General features: G+C 46.5%; 1 protein-coding gene across 1 annotated transcript in view; it reads left to right on the plus strand.

Moving 5' to 3' along the window:
- The window catches only part of LOC138527160 (aspartic and glutamic acid-rich protein-like), a 35,823-nt gene extending 17,772 nt beyond the window's left edge, over window positions 1-18,051 (plus strand). The window contains exon 2 of the mRNA XM_069638267.1: window positions 17,579-18,051. Within this exon, the coding sequence (XP_069494368.1) occupies window positions 17,579-18,051 (473 nt within the window). The remainder of the gene's footprint in view (window positions 1-17,578) is intronic.
- The last annotated feature ends 2,678 nt before the right edge of the window (window positions 18,052-20,729 follow it).

The following is a 20,729-nucleotide window of genomic DNA, read 5'->3' on the forward strand; positions in this document are numbered from 1 at the left end:
ATCACCAGACCCCTGATTCATCTCCTAAAGGGGGGGGGTCAAGTGGGAATGGGGTCCAGAACAATCCGAGGCAGTAAGACAACTCAAGAGAAGCCTCTCACAAGCGCCTTGCCTAGCTTACCCTGTCAGAAACAAGGAGTTCTTCCTGGAGACAGGGTTCTCTAATACGTGCTTGACGGCCGTATTATACCAAAAGCATGACAAGGTCAATAAAGTAATCTCCTATGCGAGCAAAACTTTATCCTCTGTGGAGGAAAAATTCAACGATTGTGAGAAGGCACTCCTGGCAACGGTGTGGGCATTGAAGAATTACCGCCCGTTTATCCAGGGGGAACACATCATAGTGGAGACTCCACACCAGCCTCTGCAATATCTCCAAAGTGACAGAATCCGGGCCGGAAATGTGAGTAATTCCCGAATTACTTCCTGGATTCTGTCAATGCAAGGCTTTCCTGTGGAGGTCAGATATGGCCAAAACAAGAAGAGTCCCCTCGCGCAAGGTCTGGCTGACTTGCATGATTGTGCCAGAGAAAACTGTCTCGAGGACGAAAGTCTAAAAATAAAGGACAACATGGAGGCATACCTTAATTCCCCCCACAAAGTCTTTGAAGAGGACAAGTGTGAGGGAATGCCCACTGTCTATGTGGATGGATGCTCTTACCATGTTGACAACGACGGGGAGAAAGAACTGGTGGCCGGCGTAGGGAATGCATGGTTGAATGAGTCCCCAGAACCCTCCGCTGGATACAAAATTGGTCCCCGAAGTAGTCAGGTGGCAGAATTGATGGCTGTGCATCAGGCCATCCTCACTGCTGTCCAGCATCAACTCCACGAACTGGTCATAATCACAGATTCGGATTATGTACGGAACGGGTTCGTGGAGCACCTGGTTAATTGGAAAACCAGAGGCATGTTATGTGCTAACAACAAACCCTTGAAACATGGGAAGTTGATCCAAAACATTGATGATCTGGTCACATCGAATGAGATGACCATCTATTGGAAAAAGATCAAGGGTCATTCCAAAGTAGAGGGACCAGACAAAACTGGAAATTACTTAGCTGATCAGCTGGCCAAAACCGGGGCCATCCAAGGGGATCTAATTGAGATTGAGTCCCTGTTGGGGGAAATCCAGGTCACTGCCATCACTAGGTCCCAGACAAATGCTCACAACGACCTTTCAATTGCACAATGGAGTAAGGAGACCCCTGATGCTGATTTGATTACTGCTCAGAAGGGGGATCCAATTATTGGTAAATTTTACCAGCACCTTGAGGACCCTGAGAACTTTCCCCTGACGGATACCGATTACATTGGGAAAGAGGACCTAAGAGGGTTGATGAAATGTCCAAAAATGTTCCGAATCCAAGACGGTTTGTTGGTAAGGAAATCCAAAGCTGGCCACGATCAGTGGGTGGTTCCTACCTCATTCCGAAGCCTGATGTTAAGTCACGCCCATGATGCGGCCACCGCCGGTCATAGGGGGTTTCACACAACATTGGAAATCTTAAGAGAGGTTGCATACTGGCCACACATGGGGCAGGACCTCGACCAATACTTGAAGGGGTGTCTTGTGTGTGCACAATTTCAGCCATCATCCCTTACGCACCGGGCGCCTTTACAAAAGAGGGGAATGACACTGCCATGGTCAGATTTACAAATCGACTTTGTAGGCCCTGTGATTCGCTCGGCTAGGGGGAATAAGTACATGTTGACGGTGACATGCTTGTTTACCAAGTGGGTGGAATGTCTCCCAGCCCCAAACTGCAAGGCAGAAACGGCAGCTGCCTTGATGATTAACCACATCTTTTCCCGTTTTGGTCTACCTCAAAGGATTGAGTCAGACAGAGGTAGCCACTTCACCAGTGAAGTAATGACAAAGATGTGGGAGATACTGGGGGTCAAGAGAAAGCTGCATATTGCTTATAGACCAGCTTCTTCTGGGGCAGTAGAGAGATATAACCGGACAATTGTGAGCATATTAAAGAAGTTTGTGGCAGATTCTGGGCCAAGTTGGGATATCCGATTACCTCTGGTCCTAATGGCCATCAGATCTACCCCTTCATCTGCAACCAAAATGTCACCATTTGAGTTGATGACTGGGCGCAAGATGGTGCTTCCTCAGCATTTGCTCTACAGGACCCAAGAGCAGACACTAATAAATGCCTCCACTACTCATGAGTATGTAGAGAATTTAAGGAAACACCTCCAACATGCTTTTGCTTATGCTCAGCGGAATCTAGAAAGATCAGCTGATAGCATGAAGACCCACTATGACCTGAAAACTTCCAGGAAGGAATATCAGGTGGGGGACCGGGTCAATCTATACAACTTCCAAAGGAACCAGGCCAAGCAGCGCAAATTTTTGCCTACATGGAAGGGACCATTCGAGATCATAGACAAAATCTCCCCTGTGGCCTACAAAATCCACATCCCCAAAGGTCCTTTGGCAGAGGGAGAAGACAAGTGGGTCCACATAAACCAGTTGAAATGTTGCCATCCCAGGCACACTCTGCAACAACTGGAGGAATCCTCTGGAATCCTAGCGGGTACTGTCTCAGACTAATTCAGTTCCAATCATAAAACATACCACATCTAGTCTCTAAAATATTGTGATTTGCATGAAACTGTCTCTTAGTTATACTGTTTTTTTTTCAAAATAAGAATGTAATGTTTCGTTATGATGAAATGCATATGCTGCCCCACTATCTCAACAGTGGTGGAAAAACGTCTATGAGTAGGTATTGCCGCTCTTCCTTTGTCGTCCTAGGAGAAAGAAAACCTGGAGACGGGCCAAGGAGGGCGATCCGGAGACCAGGAACGAAGATCCAATGGGCCCAGTGGACCGCCCAATATTCCCATCAGGACCGGCGAGGAGAACCGATCGATCAGTACCGGATGGAGAAGAAGATGATGAACTGTGCCATCTACAGAGTAGGAAGAAGATTATGCGGACAGACCGGTGCGTGGGTCAAAACCCTTGGGCACGCGACTCCCCATCGACTCAAATTCAAAGTGCAGTCGCGTGGGGGGGCTTGTTGGGTGTCTTGACCCACGTGCAAGTAATCATGCTACAACATTTGGTGCTGTGGGCTTAGAAAAGTCAAGATGGCGGAAAACCCACATGTGCGCCGAAATCCAGGAAAGCTGCGCAGTTTGTGCGCCCACCAAAATGGTTGCCTCACTTGCCACCCACCAGTGCGAGAATGAAAGGCCGGGTTGCCATGAGGGAAATGGGTTGCCAAAGGAAAAACAGTAGCGCCGGTTAGCTTCAAAGCGCTTTAAAACCACCATTGGACTACCTGCACAGTAGTCTGAAACCATTGGGAATGGCAATGCTGATTGGCAAATGCAACTTAGAATTGTGGGGAATTCATTTGTTAAATCCCAAAAATGGGTGCAGTACCAGTACTCACCACTATCCAAAAGCCGGCGTTTTAAAACCACCCTGTGTTTCTCTGAAGGCAGGCTCAAAATGCCTATTTTCAAACATTACAATATGTGCAAAATATTCACTGAACACCAGCAGACATTTGGCAGAATGGAGTTTTGTGTGCCTACAAAATCTGGGAAATGAAGAGCCCAGAACAATGCTTATAACAAAACTGGCTGAGCTATGGAGTCAGCAGTTTAAGTTGCACTGGATTTAAAGACACTAAAATCGAAAATGTTTAGATTAAATGAGTGACCTATGTTTGGTGTCACATGCCTTTGTAACTGTTGAAATGTCATAGTTTTGCACTTAGAATCAGCATTCTAGCTGCATGTGTAAAATTGCAAGTTAATTTAAAAAGCAACAAAAAAAACATGACAGTTAGCTGAAAGTCTGGCTTAAGGAACTTGATTTTGCTTGACAACTACCCCCATCAGGAGTGAAACTTGAGTCACAGCTGTGTTCCCAGGACTATCTGCCTTTTTGCTGGCCACACTAAGAATGTACCATCTATCTGATAATTGAATTACCTGTGCTCTGCAGGAGAGTGAACAATGCAACTCCCTTCACCCAGGCAGAGGGTTTATTGAGAGGATCATAAATGGCTTCCTCTTGAACAATGAGCCTTTCAGGACCCAAGCAAATCTTATATTGCAGGGGTCGTAAAAGTGGCTTACTCTTGGCAGAAACTTGGAGGGGGAGAAACTGGAGACAGAAGCTGGCTTGGCAGAACTGGATAAACCAGTATTTCTACCTTGTGCTGAGAGGAAACCACACCCCTTTGGAGCCAGAACATAACTTTAAAAAGATGGATCATTCATAGAGCGGACATGTGAAAATTTTATAAATGATACCATAATTCTTGTGATTTTTCTGCCCACAGTTTAAGAGGTTTTTAGAACCGGTGGTATGTTCAGGGGGGTGTCAGCGGAAAAGTGGATATTACTCTAAATGTATGCATGTTAAAAATCTGAAACTTCATCAGTTAATGTCCATACTCCCTGCGCACATGTATGTAAAGTTGGGTCAATGTCAGAAATTGAAAAATCAGTTAAAAAGTCAATTATGTGCCATTTCTGAATGCAAGCTCTTAGAAACAACAGATTTGGACAGAGACATGGCTAAATTCAGCCACACCATGTATATGTAATTTCAAGCAACTGTGTAACTGTGAAATATGTCTTTTGTTATCAAATATAGAATGTGTGCAATCTGACAGAGGAGTGTCCTATCTGCAAGCCATAAAATGACATCACTCTGACACAACTTAGCTTCGCCAATCAAGTGAGGAATGGAAATTTGACCAATGACAAGTGAGAGGGGCAAGTTTAGTTATGACCAACATACCCACCCACTCTCAAAACACATAAAAGCAGACAGACAGGACAGATAGGGACCTTCAATTCCATTTGCTGCAACGCGCTCTGCCGGACCATACAACATCCAGAGATCCAGACTTCAAATTCATCAACCTCCAGAAAGCCAAACTAGAGACTTCAATCTATCCAGAACTAAGAGACCAGACCAGAGAGCGAGCAGTTCCAGAGACCAGACGCTGTGCCCAGAGAGAGACCAGAGCCCAGTCTAAAACCCTGACCAGATCCGTGATGAGGCCCATTTAATTCAAGAATATAGTGTGAGTACCCAGCAGAACTGTGTAGAACCAATCTCTTAGTTTAAATTCATCTAATTCAATCTATTTAACCTAAGTAGAACTGCCTGATAGCTCCAAATCTGTCACCTGTCATTCTAGCTGCAAAATCTGTCACTTGTCATTTTGAGCTTTTAAAATTTCAAATCTGAAAAACGACCTTCACAAAATCGCTCATATCTCCGCGACCGTTTGTCTTAGAGACTTGCAGTAACTTTCATTTGGAAGCTGAGATCCTAGGCTTTCCTAGGACCCCAAAACGATAGAGATAGTCCTTGTGGTTCCTCTGTAATAGCGCTCGGCGCATCCGCGAATTTTGCCGCGATTTGCAAATTTCTTCACGTGTAAAAAGACAGCAGTTTTGCTTTTCCTTGCCAAAAACTTTGTTTACCTGCTAGTTACTACTAAAGCATTGTTAAGGTGATCCTGAATTCATAGAGAGTAGCTATCACTCACCCTGAACCTCTGAAAGGGAATTAAAAGCATTTTAGCATATTTTTCAATTCATTGCCAGCACATATAAAGCATTTTGCCTGTGTTTTCAAAACTCCTATCTGTTTTCTGTAGTCTGAGCTTGCTGGGGTGAACTGAATTACAGTTGATTGCATTTCTGAGAACTGTGTGCTTCCTTCCATTTCCTTGCATTGCATCAAGGGGGGGAGGGGATTGCTAGAGAAAAGTGATTACATTGTTTTGTTGAAATCATATTGAGTATTTTCTATACTGCATTTCATTCATTCAACATTCCATCCATTTGAACTCTATAAAGCATTCTTTACCACATTATACTTCTGTACCTATTTACCACTGTGCTACCTTATCCATTTCATGTCAACTCCTTATTGAGTATAGAGAAGCGTGTTAGTGCCAGATTCTCCGTTGTTAATCTTTATCATATCAGATTAAGTGTGATATTCAATTATTAATTTATTATAAGGTGTGACATATATGTATCTATTGTTTAAATTATCAAATAAACCTTTTAACTTGCAAAACAGAACTACTTCTTGGCTCAGTGGGGTCAGGGGGATTCCAAGAGAGGGGTGTTATATAGGGTAGTCATCCAGAACGCATGAACTGGACATAAAGATATATCAATAAGGGTTTCCATTCAGTATCCCAGACTAGGCATTGACTTAGCTGTAGTGTTGAATTGAATCCTCTTACAGGTAATAATAATATAAGGGGATTGGGTGGGAGGTTGGGGTGGAGTTTGGAATGGTTGGGCGGTTGCGGGGGGTTTCCCCCCTTGCATATATATCCTAATTGACCGTTTAAATTCGGTTAATTATGCAGAAGGTCAATTGTTATTCGAACAATTGTCATTCGTACAATTTGTATACAACCGATGCAGCAACAGCAGCATTATTTCAAACTAATTGAAAATGTTTCCCCATGTTCAATATGTCCTCCTTCGAACATACAAGCAATAGCATCTTGAGAAGGAACAAAACCATGGGACATGTTGCTTGAGGCCCCTTGATGTCCACAAACAAGCTAGCCATCCACAAAGCACACACCAGAGCTGAATTCCTTCAATCCAATCAGTCACTGCCATCAGGATAGGGAAGAATTTGAAAAGGCGAAATTTGCAACCAAGTCAGGCCTTGTCCACTCTTCAGGCCAAAATTGTATACTCCACCATGTGCTGAAGAATACGCCAAAAGCCACACCACCGGCAGCATCGTTGAGCAACCTAAGATCTATATCCAAGGTCAAGGTTTCTCCTGTGTTAGGTTTTCAGAGCCAATAACTTGATAAACAAGACACCTGGACGTCTGACCAGACAGGAGTCGCAGAAGAATTTGTCCTACAATTGTAACTTTCTGCTGAATAGGTACCAGACAGAGGGATCCAATAGTTGAAAGAGGAGACACACCGTTGGAACCGACAGCTAGAGGAACACAAGAGAAGTAATCAGTATCAACGATTTGCATGCAGTGAACAAGACTAACACTTTAACAAGTCGCACCCACCTGCAGTAAGAAGGTAACCCCAAGAATAGTGTAGGCTGGAGATGATAACTCTTTAGGAATTTTGGGAGAGATTGAGTACCTAACAAGAGGAGAAATAAGGAATAAGACCTACTAAGAAGACTGCTAGACCATAGAATGCTGAATCTTATTCAGCAACTAGAAAACAGTCTTACCAGCTTTGGACAGTGTTCTACTCCTGGAACGTGTTGGTATGTTGTCGGTATATCTCCGATGGTATCAGAGAAGAAGGATCCGTGAGGCAATCCCAAAGTCCCAAACAACCTACCCCGACGGCACGAGGATGCCTATGCAGACAAAACAGCAAGCGTCTCTAGTCTCTGCAGTAATCCAAGAGTAAGATAGAAAAATGTTCTTGGCAGTGGTTCTTTCTGACAGCAGTAGATGGTGTGTATGGCATAACAAGGGTGTGAAGAAGTCCGTTGTTTGAAGACTTTTCATTTGGCAATGTGCGAGTTAATGAAGTACCAAAGGATCAGACAAAAGGCAATTCGTAAAGCAGAAGGTTTGATTTGTCAGCTTGCGGGCTATTGAAGTACAGTAGGGTTAAGCAGAAGGTATTCCATCAAACAGAAGGTATGGTTCGGTAACGTGCAGACATGTAGAGTACAATAGGATCAGGCAGAGGGCAGTCTGTATATCTGAAGATGTGGTTTGGCAACTTGAAATAGGAGAAATGGGTTTGCATACGCAAGGCACATGGTGTTGCAAAGTTGGAAACCAGTGCGTATACAAGGCATGCAGTGCTGAAAACTTCAAGTTCTGCATGCACCAGACACAGTGCGGCGGGATGGAAAAGCTGCAGGCATTCGGCATACAATACTGTGAATCAGGTACAGCGCGGTGGGATGGAAAAGTCGCGAGCACTTAGCGTAAAATGCTGTGAACCATTTGCAGCACGGCAGGATGGAAAAACCGCGTAGGCTCGGCATACAGTGCCTCAGAACAAAGGGGCCGAGCGCACCAGGCACGCAGTGCTGAATATGGAACCAAACTAAAATGAAGCAAAACTAAGACAGGAACAAGGGCTTGGAATCCGAAATACATGGTGACGGAAACATGAAGCAAAACAAATCCATAACTTCAATCAGAAACAACTAGTCCTGGGTTGGGGTGGGCTTTAATTTGCTAAAGTTACGTGTTTGGGTGTCACATGATTTACTGCAGGTGGCAGCACGGTGTGGAGTTTGTTCACCCTGTCGCCATGTCAACCTGTATCATGCTAGAAACAGCGCTCTCCGTTGTAAGGCATGAGAACGTACGTGTTTAGATGTTGTATTTTGCCATACTGTGTGTTTTATACGAGCAACTCCAAGTTTTTTAGGCAACCTCTGGTCATGATTCCTGACAGTATCCTCCCCCGAAGGTCCAGCCATCCCCATGGAAGCATGAAAGCAAGCAAGGAGACGAGGAGCATGAATGTTCTTTAAAGGTTCCCATGTCCGGTCCTCGGGGCCATAGCCTTTCCAGTCAATCAGATAGGTTTGAATGCCCCTTCGAATGCGTGTATCTAAAATAGCTTTGACTTCATATTCATCGGAGCCATGTACAGTGACAGGAGAAGGATGGGCAGAGAGATGCGTACCCGACTGGAATGGTTTCACTAGTGATACATGAAAAACTGGGTGAACCCGCCAGAATGTAGGTAATACCAACTTAACGACTGAAGGATTGATCACCCGAAGGATATCGTGAGGACCTATAAAACGGGGTAACAAAGTTTTGCAACCTGGAATTCGCAGATGTCTGGTGGATAACCAGACCTTCATACCTGGTTGATATACGGGTGCAGGTGAACGATGTGTGTCAGCATAGGCCTTGGCACTAGTCTGTGCTTCCTGAAGGCATTGCTCAACAATTCTGTGAACCATTGTTAACTGCCTCACACAATCAGAGGCAGCAAGGTTGTTTGGTGACAGCAACGGTTCTATGGGCAAAGCCCTCGGATGCTGGCTGTAAAGAGCAAAGAATGGCGAAGCGCCCATAGAAGTGTGTAATGAATTGTTGTATGCGAATTCGGCCGCAATTAATACGGACAACCATGACTCTTGATGTTGTAGGATTCAACAACGCAGAAATTGTTCCAATGTTGCGTTCACACTTTCCGTCCAGCCATTAGTGTGTGGATGATATGCACTTGAAAATCAATCTTCAATACCAAAAGAAGCTGTCAGAGATTGCTAGAAATGGGATGTAAACTGTGAACTTCAATCGGAACTATGACAGAAGGAAGACCAAAATAGCAAAACACATGTTTCTAAAGCAAGTCCACTAAAAGGGGTGCGGATGCTAACCCACGACAGGTAGAGACTGTATGACATCCAGATTGTAATCAGTGATCTCAACCGGTCGTGAAGCAACCCACTCCGTTAGAGATGATCGTAAGGATGATTGAGGCGTACAGCTACAGACCACCTGATTGGGCAGAAGTAGTAGTTTGTCAGTTGCTCTCTCCGGACCAGAACCATGCATACGTGAGAGTGCATCCTCCTTGGAATGAAGATGACCAGGCCGGTAGGTTATTTGGAAGTCAAACATTGAAACAAATTCATGTCACCTAGCATGGCGAGAGGTAGAACATCGAACAGATTTCATAGTCAGAAGATTCCTATGATCTGTATACACTTGAACTGGGTGAGAGCACCCAACAAATGATGTCTCCATTCCTTAAATGCGTCACAAATTGCAAGGAGTTCTCTTTCTGTTCTGGTGTAATTGCATTCATAAGGGGTGAGTTTATGAGAGGAAAAAGCAACCGGATGAAGAAGACCGGAGTCGTCACATATTTGGGACAAAATGGCCCTTATGGCAATCCCTGATGCATCTGCTTCTACATAGAAGGGTAGAGAGAGATTAGGGTGTTGTAGCACCAGGGCTGTGGTAAAAGCCTCTTTTAAAGCATTGAAGGCCTGTTGATGCTCAGAAGACCAAACATATGAACGTTTGCTACTAGTAAGAGCTGTAAGAGGGGCTACCAACCCTGAAAATGACCTGACGAAACACCTATAGACGTTTGCAAATGCGAGGAAAGATTGCAAAGCCTTCCGATTGGTAGGAACAAGCCATTCCAAAACTGCCTTGGCCTTTGCTGGTTCTCCTGTACACCTTTACTAGTCAGGTCATATCCTAGAAACTCCACCTCAGTTGCATGGAAAACACATTTCTCTGCTTTGGCGTAAAGATGATTTTCACGCAGACGTTGGAGTACAGATGTCACATGTTCGATGTGTTGCTTCAGTGAGGTTGAATAAATCAAGATGTCATCGAGATAAACTATTACATAATGGTCGATCATGTCTCTAAAGATGTCATTCATAAAATTATGAAACGTGACCGGGGCATTGCACAACCCAAAGGGCATAAGTCAGTATTCAAACAACCCATACTGAGTTTTAAAAGCCGGCTTCCATTCATCACCCTCACAAATTCAAACCAGATTATAAGCCCCCCTGCAAATTGAGTTTCGTAAACAGGACCGAAGCCCCTAGCTGATCTAAGAGCGTAGAAATTAAAGGGCAAGGGGTATTGGTTCCTGATGGTTATGGCGTTCAAATCCCGGTAATCAATGCAGGGTCTCAGGTCCCCTTCTTTCTTTGGGACAAAAAACAAAGGAGGCGCCGCAGGAGACCAAGAAGGATGGATGAAACCAGTACGTAAAGCATTGTCAATGTATTCCTTGAGGATGCCATTCTCCTTTTGAGAAAGAGAACATAAACACTCGTTAGGGATAGCAGCTCCAGAGACCAAATCAATCGGGCAATCATATGGTCTATGTGGAGGCAGAAGTTCTGCACCAGACTTGTCGAACACGTCCGCATAGGACATGTACTCAGCGGGTATGGCATGACTGCTAACAGAACCAACGACCCGGTCAGTATCTTTGAGGTGATGACAAGGACTATGAGATTGGTGTTTCTGTCCTTCAAAACAATGGGAATCACAATAATCAGAGGAGAAACAGACCTCATGGGTCTGCCAGTCTATGCATGGATTGTGCAACAAAAGCCAAGGGAGGCCCAAGATCACTTTGTATTGAGGTGCGGCGATCAAGTCAAACGAAATTACTTCCCCATGACCTTCTTTGCTGACCATCTGTAAATCAATGGTACTTTCTGTCACTAATCCAGATAACAGGAAGTACTGTCAATTGCATTGACGATCTCAGGTCTTTTCTTAGTAACAACAGGAATCCCTATCTCTTTGGCGTACTGTATGTCTATATAGTTACCGGTGGCACCTGAGTCGATGACCGCAGAAACAGTCCATGAGACTACCCGGTCATAAGAGAAAGACATTAGTATCGTAAAGGGAGACGTAACCATGATAGGAGCGAGATCTATACCTAAATGACCCGACAGAGCGACCTCGTCTACTGCCGAGTCCTGGCATTTCCCGCCTTCTTAGCTGGTTTCTTAGGACATGAGCGGATGTAATGCTCTGAGGAACCACAATAAATACAGAGGTTATTCAATCTTCTGCTTTCTCTTTCAGCTGAAGTGAGTGGACCCCTTACAATCCCTATCTGCATGGGTTCTGGTCCCGTGTCACTTGATGGCTGTGCACGGGGTAGTGTAGTAGTTAGAGGACGGTTTTCACCTTTTCGTTCTGCACGGCGAACATCAATTTGCAGTACTAAATCAAGGAGTTCCGGAAACGCCTCTGGGACTACCGGAACAGTAGGCAGAGTGTCCTTCAGAGATTCGGACAGACCATTATAGAATACAGTGGCTTTTTTATCATCAGGCCAACTGGTTTCGGCCACTAGCTGATTAAACCGAGCCATATACGTGAGTCAGGGCGAATCGCCTTGTCGTAAATTCAAAAGCTTTAGATCAGTGGCCTGGGTCTTATACCGTCTATCAAAGACACGAGCCATAGCATTGATCAGAGCGTCACAGTCGTATAACATGTGACTGTTTTCTTCCAAAAGATGATAAGCCCATGCAGCTGCGGTCCCGCCTAAATAGGAAAGGACAAATGCAGCTTTGGTGGTGGAATCTGGGAATGAAGCCGGGCGACACAAAAAATTGAGTCTGCATTGATTAATAAACGTGCGGTAATGCTTTTGGTCACCATGAAACCTCTCCGGAGGTGCCAGAGGGAACTGTGTTGACATAAGAACTGGGACCGGATCTGGTTGTGGTACCGGAAACCCAGAGCCAGAACCCGCCTGATGGGCATGTGCCCCAGCCCCGGTAGGCTGAGCTGCCTGTTGTAATGCATCAATGCGTCGATTCATAGCATCGTGTGCAGCTGTCATGTCCGCCCGTAATTCTGATACAAGGCGAACTAGATTCTCCAGTGCGTCGGTGGTCTCCATAGTGAAGGCGTCTGATTTTGTTAGGTTTTCAGAGCCAATAACTTGATAAACAGGACACCTGGATGTCTGACCAGACAGGAGTCGCAGAAGACTTCTTCCTACAATTGTAACTTTCTGCTGAATAGGTACCAGACAGAGGGATCCAATAGTTGGAAGAGGAGACACACCGTTGGAACCGACAGCTAGAGAAACACAAGAGAAGTAATCAGTATCAACGATTTGTATGCAGTGATCAAGACTAACACTTTGACAAGTCGCACCAACCTGCGTTAAGAAGGTAACCCCAAGAATAGTGTAGGCTGGAGATGATAACTCTGTAGAAATTTTGGGAGAGATTGAGTACCTAACAAGAGGAGAAATAAGGAATAAGACCTACTAAGAAGACTGCTCGACCATAGAATGATGAATCTTATTTAGCAACTAGAAAACAGTCTTACCAGCTTTGGACAGTGTTCTACTCCTAGAACGTGTTGGTATGTTGTCGGTATAGATCCGATGGTATCAGAGAAGAAGGATCCGTGAGGCAATCCCAAAGTCGCAAACAACCTACCCCGACGGCATGAGGACACCTATGCAGACAAAACAGCAAGCGTCTCTAGTCTCTCCAGTAATCCAAGAGTAAGATAGAAAAATGTTCTTGGCAGTGGTTCTTTCTGACAGCAGTAGATGGTGTGTAGTGCACAACAAGGGTGTGAAGAAGTCCGTTGTTCGAAGACTTTTAATTTGCCAATGTGCGAGTTAATGAAGTACCAAAGGATCAGGCAAAAGGCAATCCGTAAAGCAGAAGGTTTGATGTGTCAGCTTGCGGGCTCTTGAAGTACAGTAGGGTTAAGCAGAAGGTATTGCATCAAACAGAAGGTATGGTTCGGCAACGTGCGGTCATGTACAGTACAATAGGATCAGGCAGAGGGCAGTCCGTATATCTCAAGATGTGGTTTGGCAACTTGAAATAGGAGAAATGGGTTTGCATACGCAAGGCACACAGTGTTGCAAAGTTGGAAACCAGTGCGTGTACAAGGCACGCAGCGATGAAAGCTTCAAGTTCTGCATGCACCAGACACAGTGCCGCGGGATGGAAAAGCCGCAAGCACTCAGCGTCCAATGCTGTGAACCAGGCGCAGCACGGCGGGATGGAAAAGCCGCATAGGCTCGGCATACAGTGCCTCAGAACAAAGGGGCCGAGCGCACCAGGCATGCAGTGCTGAATATGGAACCAAACTAAAATGAAGCAAAACTAAGACAGGAACAAGGGCTTGAAATCCAAAATACAGGGTGACGGAAACATGAAGCAAAACAAATCCGTATCTTCAATTAGAAGCAACTAGTCCTGGGTTTGGGGTGAGTTTTAATTTGCTGACGTTACGTGTTTGGGTGTCACATGATTTCATGCAGGTGGCCGCACGGCATGGCGTTTGTTTACTCCGTCGTCATGCCAACCTGTATTGTGCTAGAAACAGCGCTCTCCGTTGTAAGGCATGAGAGCGTACGTGTTTAGTGTTGTATTTTGCCGTACTGTGTGTTTTATACGAGCAACTCCACGTTTTTTTAGGCAACCTCTGGCCATGATTCCTGACATCCTGGCCCTGGTAAATGTTGACAGAAAATTCCAACCTAATACTATCAAGAAGGTCGGTCTTGAGGTGGGTACTGTTGTTTTGGCTTTGGCTGAAGGGACACTGAACTCCTTCCTCATGGCTGTAAATGTTCCAATTAAGTTTGCACCTAAGAAACAGGTAATCAAAGAGACAACGTAGATAAACTAAACTGAGCATCCTACCGGCGTACACCATTCAAAGTAAAATTAATTGTACAAGTAGACCCCCGTTAAGTGAAAGTCACTCAAGTGAAAAGGTAAGAGCTGAAAGGCGGACTCAATGGCTGCTGTGACATTAACGCCATCATCCTGTAGATTTCAGCAGGGCCGCGGTAACATCACCTGAGGCGAAACTGGGTGTCCTCAGCATACGGATGAGCCTCACCACCCTCACCCTCCAAAAGGTCCTTCAGCGACCCAACATACATGCTGGAAAGCCTTGCTGGCAGGATCGACCCCATCGGCGTTAAATGGGCGGGCGACCTTCACGACCCAATCTCCATGAACTTAGATTGTCAAGTCAGAAAATACAACAGTCCAGGACTTCCCCCGCAGCCCTCTTTTGGCATGCAAGAGTAAGGAAGGTTCCAGATCGACCATGCGGCATGCTGCCGAGAACTCGAAAAGGCCAAGGAGGCAGGCCCGACCATCATCATCGAGGATTCTCATAGCATCATCCAAAAGATACAGGGTTGCTGTCTCTATGATGCACATTGCCCAGACACCAAAAAGATAGTTTCTTATTCGGTTATTAGTGGTTATGATAGGTTATTTATAACGCACTTATTACCTAGAGATGTCTAAGCGCGGACCCAGGGATCGAACCTGCGTTGTTCCATGTCATTTTGCTTCCAAGGCGAGCAGGTTGCCCCTGAGCTATCCTCCTGAGACAGGGGTCAGATGGAGTTTACGTTGGATGGTGGGCAGTGGTGGCTTCAAATATGGTCCCCAAGAAAAGGAAGCTATGTGATGGGCCAGAAGTTGTGAAAGTCAAAGCTTTCATGGTGAGCTCTTTTCAACAGGGATTGGGTGCATTTTTCCAGATTTAAGATTAGCCAAAAAGAACCTCTAAATCTGGGCAGTATTCATGATCCACCTGAAAGAAGCAGCAGCTCTTTGCAGAACTGGGAGGGAAGAAGGTAACAGAATGCACAGTGTCCGCAAGCTGCGGTGTGGCGGGGACCATGGGGGGACCAGAGTCCCAAAGAGGAACCGAACGTTAAGCCGGGCCAAGGAGGGCAAGATCAGGGACGCAATCTTGAACTGTAGACACTTTGTCATGGAAGAACTGTGAAAGCAAGGAAGTGGGGGGAGGGGGGAGGAGGGCAGGAATCAAGAATGGGTTGAAGCCTCAGGGATGGTGTTTACGAGGTTACCTGTGATTTCATCGAATGAAAAAACAACTAATGAAATTTTAACAAATTAAAAACAACTAAAACCAAAATAACACATTTCGTTTTTGCTGTTTTGGGGGGTTCCCCCCACATCCCACTTCTTTTTTTTGTTGTTAGACTTTTCCTCACCCCCAAAACCACTATTCCCACTCCCAACCCCATTTTTATGTTTTTCCAAAATGTGTTATTTTTGTTTTTCGTTGGTTTTTCATTCGGTAAAATTTCCTTTGTTGTTTTGTTGTTTTGCATACCTTTTTACGATAGTAATGAGACTTAGCAGTTCCAATGATTTGCTTGTGGGATTAGCCTAGAGTGAAGTCCCCTTAATTAGCTGCTCTGCTTTTGCATCTTTTTAATTTAAGAAACGAGGCACTTGAGACTTGTAAGGCTGAGGGTCAACGAGGGAGCATTTGATTTAACTTTGATATTTTTCTAAACTATAGGTGCATGGTTATTCCAGGTGTCCTGAATAAATGCATTGCAAGACAAATACAGGCTTGGTTGGGAAATGGGTGGGACGGACAGTATTTTCCTAAATTGGACGTGGCCATCGAGGGGGGGTTTGGTCTTAGAGGTCGATAAAGGCAGCAGGAAATGATCAGACCAAAATACCAATACAGACGGTGAGAAGAGAGAAGGGAATGGCGAAGACATGATCAGATCAAGGGTAGTACCCGTGCAATGGGTAGGGCTGGGGAGGGCTTGAAGAAGAAAGAGGGAACCGGAAATAGCAGCATGGTACAGGAGGTGAAACCTTTATAGGATGGATTCAAAAGAGGTGGAGAATGTGGGCATAGCGATGCAGTTCAAAGATGATTTGAAAATGCCTGCCTTGCCACCTCCATCACTAGAGGGGTGATCTATGCGCAGAATTTGAAAGTACCCCGAGACCATAACATCGAGCACGGGGGTTGACCATTGCACCCGCAAAGTTTTGGTAATGTGAGCATGGATAGAGACAAGATAAGAGGTGTCACTGGCATCAGATGAGGCCAAGCAGACATTAGATGAGGCCAAGCAGGCATTAGATGAGGCAGAGCAGGCATTGGATTAGGCTGAGCGGGCATTGGATGAGACAGAGCGGGGATTAGATAATGCCAAAAAGGCATTAGATGAGGCTGAGAGGGCTTTAGATGAGGCAGAGCAGGCATAAAATGAAGCCAAGCAGGCATTAGATGAGGCCAAGCAGGCATTAGATGAGGCAGAGCAGGCATAAAATGAAGCCAAGCAGGCATTAGATGAGGCCAAGCAGGCATTAGATGAGGCAGAGCAGGCATAAGATCAAGCCAAGCAGGCATTAGATGAGGCCAAGCAGGCATTAGATGAGACAGAGCAGGCATAAGATGAAGCCAAGCAGGCATTAGATGAGGCCAAGCAGGCATTAGATGAGGCAGAGCAGGCATAAAATGAAGCCAAGCAGGCATTAGATGAGGCCAAGCAGGCATTAGATGAGGCAGAGCAGGCATAAAATGAAGCCAAGCAGGCATTAGATGAGGCCAAGCAGGCATTAGATGAGGCAGAGCAGGCATAAAATGAAGCCAAGCAGGCATTAGATGAGGCCAAGCAGGCATTAGATGAGGCAGAGCAGGCATAAGATCAAGCCAAGCAGGCATTAGATGAGGCCAAGCAGGCATTAGATGAGACAAAGCAGGCATAAGATGAAGCCAAGCAGGCATTAGATGAGGCCAAGCAGGCATTAGATGAGGCAGAGCAGGCATAAGATGAAGCCAAGCAGGCATTAGATGAGGCCAAGCAGGCATTAGATGAGGCAGAGCAGGCATTGGATTAGGCTGAGCGGGCATTGGATGAGGCAGAGCGGGGATTAGATAAGGCCAAAAAGGAATTAGATGAGGCTGACAGGGCTTTAGATGAGGCAGAGCAGGCATAAGATGAAGCCAAGCAGGCATTAGATGAGGCCAAGCAGGCATTAGATGAGGCAGAGCAGGCATAAGATGAAGCCAAGCAGGCATTAGATGAGGCCAAGCAGGCATTAGATGAGGCAGAGCAGGCATTGGATTAGGCTGAGCAGGCATTGGATGAGGCCCAGTGGGCATTAGATGAGGCAGAGCGGGGATTCGATAAGGTCAAAAAGGCATTAGATGAGGCTGAGAGGGCGTTAGATGAGGCAGAGCAGGCATTAGATGAGGCAGAGCAGGCATTGGATTAGGCTGAGCGGGCATTGGGTGAGGCAGAGCAGGCATTGAATGAGGCCAAGCGGGCATTAGATGAGGCAGAGCAGGCATTGGATGAGGCAGAGTGGGCATTAGATAAGGCTGAGCGGGCATTAGATGAGGCAGAGCAGGCATTAGATGAGGCAGAGCAGGCATTCGATGAGGCTGAGCGGGCATTGGATGAGGCAGAGCAGGCATTGGATGAGGCAGAGTGGGCATTAGATGAGGCCGAGCAGGCATTAGATGAGGCAGAGTGGGCATTAGATGAGGCCGAGCGGGCATTAGATGAGGCCGAGCGGGCATTAGATGAGACAGAGCAGACATTAGATGACGCAGAGCGGGCATTAGATGAGGCCGAGCGGGCATTACATGAGACAGAGCGGGCATTAGATGAGACAGAGCAGACATTAGATGAGGCAGAGCGGGCATTAGATGAAGCCAAGCAGGCATTATATGAGGCAGAGTGGGCATTAGATGAAGCCAATCGGGCTTAGATGAGGCAGAGTGGGCATTAGATGAAGCCAAGGAGGCATTAGATGAGGCAGAGTGGGCATAAGATGAAGCCAAGCAGGCATTAGATGAGGCAGAGTGGGCATTAGATGAGGCCGAGCGGGCATTTTATCTGAGGCCGAGCAGGCATTAGATGAGGCAGAGCGGGCATTAGATGAGGCAGAGCGGGCATTAGATGAGGCCGAGCAGGCATTAGATGAAGCAGAGCGGGCATTAGATGAGGCCGAGCGGGCATTAGATGAGGCAGAGCGGGCATTAGATGAGGCAGAGCGGGCATTAGATGAGGCCGAGCAGGCATTAGATGAGGCAGAGCGGGCATTAGATGAGGCCGAGCGGGCATTAGATGAGGCCGAGCGGGCATTAGATGAGACAGAGCAGACATTAGGTGAGGCAGAGCGGGGATTAGATGAGGCCGAGCGGGGCATTAGATGAGGCAGAGCGGGCATTAGAGGAGGCCGAGGGGGCATTAGATGAGGCCGAGCCGGGCATTAGATGAGGCAGAGCGGGCATTAGAGGAGGCCGAGCAGGCATTAGATGAGGCTGAGCGGGCATTAGAGGAGGCCGAGCGGGCATTAGATGAGGCCGAGCGGGCATTATATGAGGCAGAGCGGGTATTATATGAGGCCGAGCGGGGCATTATGAAACACAGAGAAGATGGTTAGTGTGGAGAGCTGTAATTGAAGGAATGGGAACTGGTTCATCTGCAGGATGTTCTGAGTGAGCAAGGGCAGAGTTCTTGGACTAGACGCAAGGTCTGGTCATTTTCAACAGGAAGCTGGAGAATTGGCACAGACATTTTGTGCACGAGCAGTGGGCCAAACCGAAAGGGGATCCCTTATCACACCTGCCCTCTGCACAACGTCCCAGTCTCCAAAGTTTGGGGACAGCAGAGTGAAGTGGAAAAGAGCTGAGATCTGGTCACGTGACGGTGGTCCTGTGACCTTCCAGCCAATCGGGCACAGTGGAGGAAATGCTTGATGGAATTCCCTCCACTGGGTCTCAGACAATGAATGCAGTGTCTTGAGAGATCAATGAGAATATCCAGGTTCAGGGGATAGGTACTCGGGATCTGGTAACCCCAGCAGAAGAGTGGGCTACATGGACCTGGCTATCAATGTATCCTGCATCTACCTGCGTAACTGTCTATCTGTCTGTCCATATGTCCGTCAATCAGTCCATGCAGCTTTCTGCCCATCGCTGTATCTATTCATCTGTCTGTCTGTGAGGTAGGATAGCTCATGGGCAACACGTTTGTCTTGGAAACAAGCTCTTCCAAAACAGGCTCGAATCCCGATCCGATGCTTAGAAACCACTCGCTGGTATTAAGCGCGTTATAAAAGAACAATTATAATAATTATCATCCATCTGCCTACGCTAAATTCATTGGTGTCGCCCACCCCCATCTGCTGGCAGGTCACGCCCTCCCCCCATGCTGCAATGGCCGAATCACTGCCACCCAATCTAGCTGTCCATCTACCATTGTGTCCATCCATGTTTTTAATTCATCTAGCATTCTCTCCATCAGACTGTGCATCCGTCTCACTTCTATCGCTCCCCGCCTCATGGAATCTCTGCCTCCTGCTCCAGGTTGTGGGCAGACTGCAGGGAGTGCCCCAGTGCCACATCTGTCTGTCTACCTAGCATCTGCCTCCGACCACCCTGGAGAACTCTCTACCACTCACCACTCTCAGTGCTGGCAGTGAAGCCTCCCGTGACACAATTGCAGAATTCCTACCACAGTTCATCTTATATCTGTCTATTTGTCTAGCCTCTCTCTCAACCAGTGGGGTCGCCAGGAATCAAATTTAGGATGGGCACAAAGGGTGTCAAAGACAAAAGTAGGGGTGGCACAGACAAAAAGAGGGGGGGCGCCTATGAAAAGTAATGTGTGACGTCACAAGCACTCCTGCAGACAGGCTTTTGTGCACACCAACTACGCACACCCCACTGCACTTCCCCTTCCATCAGAATGCAGGCATGAAACCATTCAGTGACTAATGGCCCATCATTAGCGGTTTCATGGCTACATTCTGATGGGCGGGGCTGCAAGCTGATCACTTCTAGCTTTGAGACAAAAGGAGCATTGCTGTGTGATATGCAGACATTTGCCTCAGTGAATGTCACAAATAACACCACAAACAGAGAACATGGACACTGCTCGCCTTAGGTAGGGGGGCAGAGGGGGGCCACGGGATCTCAGAGGGGGGCACTGGCCCCCCAGATCCCACCCAGCGACGCCACTGCTCTTAACACACACTGTGGCACTCTGTTCCGCTCAGTTGCTGGCAAGTCGTAGGCAGTACTCCTGTGCTGCATTGCTTGACTCCCTGCCACAGTTCACCCCACATCTGCCTATCTGTTCGGCTAACTAGCTTCTCTCTCTCTCCATGCTGGAGCACTCTATACCTCCAGGGACAGCGTCAGGGCCTTTCAGCCTTTTCAAATGAAAGGGGTCTGCCGGAGTAACTGTCTAGTAACACAGCAATATATGTATTTCTTTTTTTTTTCTGCTCTGGGATTAAAAATGTGCACTCTGCAGCACTTGCATTACAAGCTGTGTTCCCTCTTCCCAATGGATATACAGAAGTGTTATCACCTCGTTGTCATCTAACCCTTGTTCCTCCACATCAGCCACTTGCTGACAAAGGAGGGTTTAGAGCTC

This window comes from Ambystoma mexicanum, chromosome 14, assembly GCF_040938575.1.
Source record: "Ambystoma mexicanum isolate Mex_15411 chromosome 14, UKY_AmexF1_1, whole genome shotgun sequence".
In the NCBI taxonomy this organism is placed as follows: domain Eukaryota; kingdom Metazoa; phylum Chordata; class Amphibia; order Caudata; family Ambystomatidae; genus Ambystoma; species Ambystoma mexicanum.